This window comes from Humulus lupulus, chromosome 2, assembly GCF_963169125.1.
Source record: "Humulus lupulus chromosome 2, drHumLupu1.1, whole genome shotgun sequence".
Taxonomy (NCBI): domain Eukaryota; kingdom Viridiplantae; phylum Streptophyta; class Magnoliopsida; order Rosales; family Cannabaceae; genus Humulus; species Humulus lupulus.
Window position 1 is genome coordinate 29,986,602 of NC_084794.1, and position 9,829 is coordinate 29,996,430.

Sequence of the window (9,829 nt, forward strand, 5' to 3'; positions counted from 1 at the left end):
ATTTTTCCATACCTAATTGAGTTAGTGATTCATTCATCCCAATATTGAATAAATGAAACTTCTCCAGGGAAAAAAGTTTAAAAAATCTTATAAAACAACTACAAAATATATATAAGTTTTACTTACGTGGTTATTGTTGCGTCTCACTCAACATAACATATAAATCACTTGGCGGAAGCACAATGCTTACGTTACCAAAATCGTAAATATCTCTCAAATTTATATTAAGTTTACGATCAAGTCCTCAACTGTACATATTTTTGGACTAGGAATTACTTTTTCGCCCCTACTTTTTATACCCACATCACCAGCAACTTTCCAACCGGTTCACACAACCAGTCATTGCAAGTCAAAAGCAAGTGTGAAAAAAGACTTACTCCTATAAAATTTGGACAATTGGCAAAAAATTGGACCCCACACTGAAGGACTGAGTCCTGTGAGGGATTGAAGAATTCGCCTATATATATACATATATCATTTTCAACAACCTATCGAAAAATTTAAACATCATTCATAAAAACAAATTATAAAAATGCACACAAAACCTTATTTTGAACTAACCCAAGGCCACCATTACGTGCGAAGAGCTCTGTTAGCCACCGCTAGTGAAGACTCGACCCACCGTAATGGAGAAGTTGAGCCACCGTTTCTAGCCTCGTGCTTGTGCTCTATGCCTTGTCGCCGCTAACCCAGGAGAATGAAAGAGATGGAGATATTTTACAACCAGTAGAAATGACTGATTCATGGAGTATATCCAAAAAAATATGTACAGTTGATGACTTGATCGTAAACTTAATTTGAATTTGAGAGATATTTACGATTTTGGTAACGTAAGCATTGTGCTTACGCCAAGTGATTTATATGTTATGTTAAGTGAGACGCAACAATAACCACGTAAGTAAAACTTATATATATTTTGTAGTTGTTTTATAAGATTTTTTAAAGTTTTTTCCTAGAGATGTTTTATTTATTCCCCAACAATCATAACTCTCCCCCCATCAATCATAAATATATATGCATATATATATATACATATATCATTTTCAACAACATATCGAAAAATTTAAACATCGTTCATAAAAACAAATTATAAAAATGCACACAAAACCTTATTTTGAACTAACCCAAGGCCACCATCACGTGCGAAGAGCTATGTTAGCCACCGTTAGTGAAGAACTCGACCCACCGTAATGGAGAAGTTGAGCCACTGTTTCTAGCCTCGTGCTTGTGCTCTACGCCTTGTCGCCGCCAACCCAGGAGAATGAAAGAGATGGAGATATTTTACAACCAGTAGAAATGACTGATTCATGGAGTATATTCAAAAGAAAAATCAACATATATCTAATGCCCAACCAAAAATACACAAACAAATAATAGATATAATAGGAAATGGATATTCAGAGTTAGAGTCGACTTGGTAGTTGGGTGGAGTAGAAAATCGACTAGGTCCACTGAGTTAGAGTTGCATTCTTGAGGTTACAGCAGCCATGCCGACAAAGATTGAGATGGGAAGACAAATATGGTCTTTTGAAATGAGAAGGAAATGCATGCACAGATGATGGACGTGAGGGAAGAAGATAGACGAAGGATTGCTTTTTTTTTTTTTTAAGCAATTGATTGATAAAAAGTAATAGACCTCACCGAAAAAAAATTCTAACCAGTTACAGGTTTTTAAGGGTAGTGTGGTATTTTAACAAATTTTTATAAAATAAATTGATCTGATGGTTGACAAATTTTATAGTTAAATCTAATGGTTAAAAATCTATGATGGATTTAGTCGCTCCAAAACCTCCAAAACAAGTGAGACTAAATAATTGCCCGTAATAAAAACCATATAATTGTAAATATTTTTGTATTGCAAATAATTTAATAAAAACAGTATACGGTGTAGATTTTCCTTTTTTAATTAATTAATTTATTTTTTTGACAAAATTTATTTATTTATTTTTAAAATAGGCAGACGGTATCCTTCGAAAAAAAGGACGGACAGAGTCGGTACGTAGAAATATATAATTAATAAATGAATAAATTAAAAAAATAAAAGAGTAAAATAATAGAAAAGAAAAGATTAACAAATTAATTAGATTTGAAAAATAGGTGTCTTTGTGTGGTTGGGATATTTTTTTGTAGGTTATATATAAATCTCCCCCAATCTTTCTTCTATTTTATTCTCTCTCGCTCGCTCGCTCGCTAGCTCGCTTAGATTGTCTATCATCAGCATCATATTAGGTATTGTTATTCTTTTTTTTTTATCTTCTTTTGTCATGAGATCGGCTTCTGATATTCAGTATTGGTTGTTTCTTTAATCAGTTTGATTTTTATGTTTGTAATCTGAGTTTTGGATATCATATTTTGCGTTTTATCGTTGGCGGTGGTTGTATTTTTTGGATTTTGAATCGGTTAGGACATTTTGAATCGAAATATTGGATTACAGAAAGGTTTAGAAAAACAATTTAATCTAAATTTACAGTTTTTTTGGTAAAGAAAATATATTTCTTGAATACAAATAAATATTTTCTGAAAATTTGGGGAACATAAGCGAGATGGTGAACATATTGCTTTTTTTTTTAAGGAAACTAAAACTAGGTTTTCAATGGTTTAACCTTGAATGATCTACAAGAGAAGTGTGGCTCAAAGAACCAAATACTAAATTATTAATTATTGAAGTATTTATTTGTATTTATTTATCTGATTTATTAGAGCCTAAAAGATTCCACTCTTCGTAAGTGGAATAGCTAGGCGTATAGTTTGCTTCCCACAAGGGTCTGGTGTTCGATTCCCATGTAGGGTTTACTGATTTCTGAAAGGTTTTGTTTTGAATGCGAAAACATATATTTAAAAAATAAATTGCTTAGAATTTATTAGATCATATATATATATATGTATGTATATATTTCTTTGATCTTATTGAATAAAGTGAGGGATTTGAAGAGTGGATGTTTCCTGTATCGTGTAGGCTGTTTATTAAGTAAGTCGTTTGCCTTTTTTAAAAAAGAATACTAAGAAACGTTAGTTTGCTGGAGGATAATGAAATTGATGGGTAAAATTTGATATTGACAGCTCCTGTACTTGTTGGTTTCTTATGTGCATATCTGAAATATATAGATGCATGGAAAAGGGGTTCTTATCAGTTTTTAGATACGTATATGTAGTTTGGCAGTCATGCATATAAAATGATTTGAAGACTTTAGAAAAGTGAGTTTAGCTGGCTATAAGATGATGAAATTTGTGCAAAATTTATTGTTGATATCTCTCATATTTGTCGGCTTTATGTGCATATCTAAAATGTTTCATAAAAAAAGGGTTCATTAATTTTTAGATATATATCATACATGTAATATAATGTGAAGAAGAGCTTAGAAAAGTGAGTTTTGTTGACTCAAGGATGGTGAAATCTATGTGTAAAAATTGTTATTAAAAACTTCCATAATTGTTGGTTGTATGTGCGTACCTGAAATGTATCAAGGAAGGTTTTCTTTAATTAATTTTAAGATATGTCGTTTAGCAAGTCATAAAGTTTAACGACTGTAAGTTAACTTTTTAGCGTATCATCATTTGTGGCTGTATTTTTCACTTATTAGCTTTGTCATCCTTATAGTTGAGCAGATTTCATTTGCTTGAATACCAAAGCAATTTTGTTGGTTACTTGCTCTTCTACGTTCAACAGTCAACTTTCATGTCTGAATTAGACCACCAGGTTCCATCTGCATTTGGTAGGTTCTGCTTCTTCGTAGCTTTTTTTCTTCTTTATGATATGTTGATTATATGTATTTGTCTCCAGAGGAAATCTAAAATTTCTCATTTTGTCTTTGGTTGGGCAGACCCCTTTGCTGATGCAAGTGCTGATGACTCGGGTGCTGGGTCAAAAGAGTACGTTCATGTGCGTGTCCAGCAGCGTAATGGTCGGAAGAGTCTGACAACTGTGCAAGGTTTGAAGAAGGACTATAGCTATAACAAGATACTTAAGGACCTTAAGAAAGAGTTCTGCTGTAATGGTACTGTTGTCCAGGACCCGGAGTTAGGCCAGGTTTGTTTCTAACACCAGCAAACTGTATACATCATTATAGTTCGTCCCTGTTCATTTTACAGGTTTTGCTTCAATTTTGAAATTTAAAGTAAGATGAAATCCAATAGGAAACAAAGTTTTGTTTTGGGTTATCCTAGAACCTAAGTACAACAGAAGCTATTTTTACATAGATCATTTGCTAGTGTTACTGTCGCATGTGAAACTTTGTACTTTGTTTTGATATTTTAGTCTTGAAAATGAACCCCTGAATTGGCTTGTTGCATTGGTTCACAGGTCATTCAGCTTCAGGGCGACCAGAGAAAGAATGTTTCTACCTTCCTTGTGCAGGTAATGATAATAAAAGTGCATGTCTTTAGATTAAGATTTTTCTATATCTATATGTACCTCTGCGTACGGTTTGTCTAATCTTTTCTTTTTTTTTCTTAACAGGCTGGCATTGTGAAGAAGGACCGTATCAAGATTCATGGTTTTTAAGTAACAGCAATACCAAGTTGCTACTTGTAGTCTTACACCACCTGAAGACACAGTAGTAGCCAGTAGTATATAGTGTTACTGCATCAATTATAATCTGTTAATCTTGTCATAAAAGGTTATCTGAAAACAAGAGATTGTGATTGTTAGATCTTCTGCTTTATGTGGAAGGGTTATGTATTACTCCAAGACTTTCATTCAGAATAATATGTACCCGTTTTCAATACATTATTTATTCATAGCTATTTGATTGATCTGTATAGTGATTTATATTTTAGTTGGCTGCTCCTTATTTTGAACATGGCAGCTTTTTTTTTTTCTATTTCTTTTTCTAATATTATTTTATTGTCTTCCTCTAGTTCCCAATATGGATACTGGAACCTGAAGATCTATTTATTTATTTTGGTCTTTGAACCTCTGAGCGCTGGCCATAGGATTAATTTCTTAACACTGAAAGTTGCTTCCTTACTCATTGGCGGATATTTTTGCTCTGAAAATTCATTAGTAAATATTGATTGGTAGGCATAACATGCTAAAAGTGGTACAAAATCCAATGATGGAACAGTCAAACAAAACCGAAGTAGATTGCAAAAAACGAGTACTAGGTCGGAAAAGGGCCGTGAAGTGTAATCGTATAATTATTCCTTAGTCGCATTTCCTTTTATTCGAAGAAAAGAAATGGAACAATCGAATGCAATTCATCAATTAAACTGTTCTGATTGACCACTTCCACCACATCCTACACAGTCACACTGACCCTTATCTCCAATAAAAGCTATTTATTATAGCATGAGAATCATCGAGGAACAAAGCTTGTCACATGAGTAATTTCATCTTATAAAATTCTATCATAAACCTAGATATATATGTTGGAGTTGTACAAATACAAATGAGTACTACAAACTAGATACTGAAGAATACAAGTGAGACACATTAATAACTTTTGCATGCGTACGCATTTGGAACATTAAAAAAAATTATATTTATTTAACTAATCTTTTAAAGGAATAATTTTTTTGTTAAAAAAAAGAAAGAAAAGAAAAGAAAAGTCAAATAAATTTATTTTGGAGAAGTTTACATAAATATGGGAAAAATATATATATAGTTTTTAAATTTATGGGGAAAAAAATAATTATATAAAATATGGTAAGTTTTAGAAAAAAAAAGTTTAAAATATGGTAAATAAATTACCATAAACTTAATTCTCTTCTCTCCCTCACGTTCTTTCTCTCTTCTCGTTTTTTTCTCTCTCTTTTCATTTCTTTCTTTCTCCTCCCCCATTGAGTGTCCATCTCAGATATCTTCCGGTAATGCTACCTCCGTCGCTGCCTCCGACGACGACGACCTGGTTTTTCTTCTTCTTCTTCATCTTCTTCTTTCTTTCTTTCTTTCTTTCTTTCTTCTTTTTCTTCTTCTTCTTCTTTCTTTCTTCAAATCTAATTTTATTCATTTTCTTCTTTTTCACATCTGATTTTGAACTTTATATTTGATTTTTCTGGGGTTTTTTTTCCCCAAATATGTTTAAGTAACCAGGTACTTGACTTCATATTTGATTTGATTTAAGAAATATACTCAAGGAAAGTTGACTGCTATTATTTGGTGTAGACTAAGGTAGTATAAGAAGCTAGGTAGTTGAATATTTTATGGTACTTTTAACATATGAAAGCTTAGGTTAGCTGATTAGTTTTTTTGGTTGGAAAAGGCAAAAAATTGTCAAAAGGTGTTTTCCTGTAATGTTTAGATCAATTGGATATATGTTTAGTAGCCAAACGTTCACCAAATAAAGTTCTAACATAAATATTTATGTGTTTATTAATTATTTAAAGAAATAGAACTAGAACGTTTGCTCAAAAAATGTATCGGTTTACAAAATTTATTCAGAATACAAGTACAGGAAATAGAAAAACAAGCAAACAAAACTTTTGATTTTTCTGGGTTTTCTTTTTCTAAATCTGTTTAAGTAACCAGGTACCATGATGCCTGATTCATTTTATTCATATCAGTTTTTTTTAGACCTAGGTGTAACCAGTTACAATAACCATTAATTTAGGTTCTTTTGTTTAGATTTAATTTTGTTTTCATATCTGACTAAGTAACCAGGTACCATAGCAATTGGTTCTTTTTTTAGATTTTTTTTTTTTCAAACCTCATTGTAACCAGTTACGATTATGATTAGTTTAGATTTTTTGTTTGAATCTTATTTTTTTCCAAGTCTGGCTAAGTAATTGGTTACCATCGCAACTGTCTCTGATTTTTTTCATTTTTTTTCAGACCTAGTTGTAACCAGTTACCTTCACCATCAATTTAGTTTATTTTTTTCATATAATTTTTTTTCTTCCAAATCTCACTAAGTAACCGCTTACAATTCAGTTGATATTTTGATAATTGTACATTACTTAAAAAAATAAAAAATATTTTTATAGTTGTAACCAATTACTACAACACCTCTTAAATAATAAAACTAATTTTTATAGTTGTAACCAGTTACCACACATCATTAAAAAAAAAATGGACAGTGGCATACGATTATTATTACAAAAAAAATTCAAAATTGTTTTGATAGTGGTAATCAGAATTGTGGATAAAATGTTGATTAAAGAAGATAAAAAATGGAAGAAAAGAAGAAGAAATGAGAATAAAAAGTAACTGCTTACACCTAAGTCTAAAAAAAAAATCAGATATGAATTAAATGAATCATGCGTCATGGTACCTGGTTACTTAAACAGAATTGGAAAAAAAAACCAGAAAAATCAAATATGAAGGCCAATCATTTGGCTTTCTTACATACTAAGAGCGTGGTTTTCGGATGAACAGCTAAATGATGGCAGTGTCATAGAAGCTTCCTTTGTGAGTGACAATAGAAGAAGATTGCATGTGGAAAAGTGATGAAGAATCTTTGCCATTGGAGGAATTTGTCACTGTAAGGTCGTTCTCTTCTCCTTGCTGCACTACAACCATGCCTGGAAAATCAAATGGCTCCAGCATCACTGATTTTCCAAACATGTCCTTGGTTGTGGATAAGTCTGAAGAAGGTGAGTCGGTTAAGATGAGTCTGAAAGTGGCTTTAAGAGAAGAATCTATCCAAGCTTTTCCATGGTGATTGAATTGTTTGAGTTTGTTAAGATGAGTGTTGAGTCTTCATGGTCTTGGGAGAAACATACCAGATAATCATTGTAAGAGGAAGGGATTGGAGTTATCCAATCTGAAGAAGAGCTAGCTGAAGCTGATCTAGTTTTTATGTCCCAATCACCACTGCTATGAGCTACAAGCAGATAAGGGCCATAAAGAATTGCCTGTATTGAAGCGTACTCAGGCCGGTCGTCTGGATTATTTTTAAGAGAAAATTGGTCAGCATATATCCATAAAGTTATGCTGGAAAACTTGGCAAACATGTGAGTTTATAAAGGTGGAGACCCAATGAATCTACCTTTAATGGGATTTGTTCTTATAGTAATTGGTAGCTGAAGTGTTACTATGTCACCAGGGCTCCAATTCTTAGTGATTGACAGAAAATTACCTACATTATTAGACATAAAAAAAGTTAAATTGTCAGTTTTTCACAAACAATGCAATACTTGAGATTCATGTGGAATTGTAATCCACTCAACCTGGAGCTGGTAGAGAAATTTCTTTAGCATTTAACGTTGCCTTGGCACCACTCAATTTCATCCAACTTGGCACTCGGAAGTTTAATGTTGATGATTTTCCTGACTCTCCTGAAGAAATTGTGAAAGTCACTCGAAGGTAAGGATCCCATGAGTTAACATGATCAACTTTCTGATTAAGCACAACTTGTCCTAGTTTCCAATTAATGGAACTTGGTATGTATTGGATGACATAAAGACCAGAAACTCCTCCATTCTCTTCAAAATATATAGAATCTCCTAGCTTTGAAAATGATTCAATTCCTGAAAAATGATAAAGATGAAGACTTTACTAGAGCATAAATCATAAGGAACCACAAACTAAAAAAGTATTCCATATGATATATATATATATATATTCAACAAGGTAGAACTAAGCACAAGGCCTTACCTGTTCCATAGCAGCACCAAAAGACTCAAATGGCTTTCCCCATCCATGGTAGCTCGTGCTCTTGGAAACTCCACGACTTTGTGGTAGCATGTAAATCATAACTCCTGGTTCTGCTCCTCTTTGAATGCTTAGCACGCCATTTGTAAGAGCCCGCTCATAATAGTCTGCATATGCCATTTCTTTTGTCCACCTAAACAGATGGCGAGAGACCTGAAACATTGTAAACACATACTTGAATTAGCAAAGCATATTTTTACCATAATTTTATTGTGAAATATAAGTACTATGTCAATTATAAAATCAAAAGAAAAAAAAAAGATACCTTTAGCATGTTGTAAGTAGTACATGATTCTTCATTCTCAGTTTGCAGAGTGTTTGCCAATCTTTTGGGATCATACCTCATTGATAGTTGTTTTGGGATCAGACCTTGATAATTTTTTTTTTTATCAAATATGAATGATAAAAATTAACACAAATAGATTAAAATTATAAAAAATAATCTCAAAATAATAAAAAATAGATACTAAAAAAAGTATAAAATATAAAATATGGTATACAAATAATTTTTTACAAATATATGGGAAAAAAACTCCCATAAAAATGTAAACAAAAAAAATATGCCATAAAAAACTTTAAAAAAAAAACTGGCATATTTTTCAAAGTTTATAAAAAAAATCTCATATTTGGTGTAATTTCCTCTTTATTTTGAAATGGTGCCTCTGTGGTGTATTTTTGTATTGGGCTTTTTTATGTCAAAAGAAAGGCCCAAAATCATTTTTTATTTGTAGGGATTTTTTTTAAAATATGGCTTTTATATTATTTATGTGCCAATATATAAGAATTATATTTTTATTAATTTATATGGAAAAATTTATTAAAGAAAAAATTTAAGTATGGGAAACACAATTAGTAGCTAACTAAAATATGAAAATGTCATTTTTTTTTTATCATAGTTATGTCTTTTTTGATTTTGAAGGTAATTTTATTTGATTTTTTATTTTTTCCCTTCATTTTTTGATTATTTTTTCTTCCATTTTTCCTTTTTTTTTTCTACCAATTTTTCCTTCATCATTTTTTTGTATCCATTTTTCCATTCTTCTTCTTCTTCTTTTCATTTTTATTCATTTATCTAATTTTTTTTATTCATTTAATTGTTTTGTCTTTTTTGTTCATATTTTTTCAGTTTTTTTTCCTTCTATTTATTGTTCATTTTTGTATTTATTATTGTCCTTCTATTTTTTTTCTTTTTTCACACATATGAGCTTTTTTTCTTTATTTATTTCTTCTTCCACCTTT

At 31.3% G+C, this 9,829-nt stretch overlaps 1 protein-coding gene and 1 pseudogene across 2 annotated transcripts; one reads left to right on the forward strand and one right to left on the reverse strand.

The window, feature by feature from the left end:
- Window positions 1-2,074: 2,074 nt before the first annotated feature.
- On the forward strand, window positions 2,075-4,752 carry LOC133817599 (protein translation factor SUI1 homolog 1). 2 transcript variants are annotated; one of them, XM_062250166.1, is made up of 5 exons: window positions 2,075-2,229; window positions 3,599-3,713; window positions 3,822-4,027; window positions 4,301-4,354; window positions 4,457-4,752. In XM_062250166.1, the coding sequence occupies exons 2-5, from the start codon at window positions 3,677-3,679 to the stop codon at window positions 4,499-4,501; spliced, it is 342 nt and encodes a 113-aa protein (XP_062106150.1). In that variant the 5' UTR covers window positions 2,075-2,229; window positions 3,599-3,676; the 3' UTR covers window positions 4,502-4,752. The 2 variants fall into 2 exon arrangements, with proteins under 2 accessions (XP_062106150.1, XP_062106151.1); XM_062250167.1 differs by having other exon boundaries at window positions 2,180-2,229; window positions 3,607-3,713.
- Window positions 4,753-6,537: 1,785 nt separating this feature from the next.
- On the reverse strand, window positions 6,538-8,936 carry LOC133814094 (uncharacterized; annotated as a pseudogene).
- Window positions 8,937-9,829: the final 893 nt, after the last annotated feature.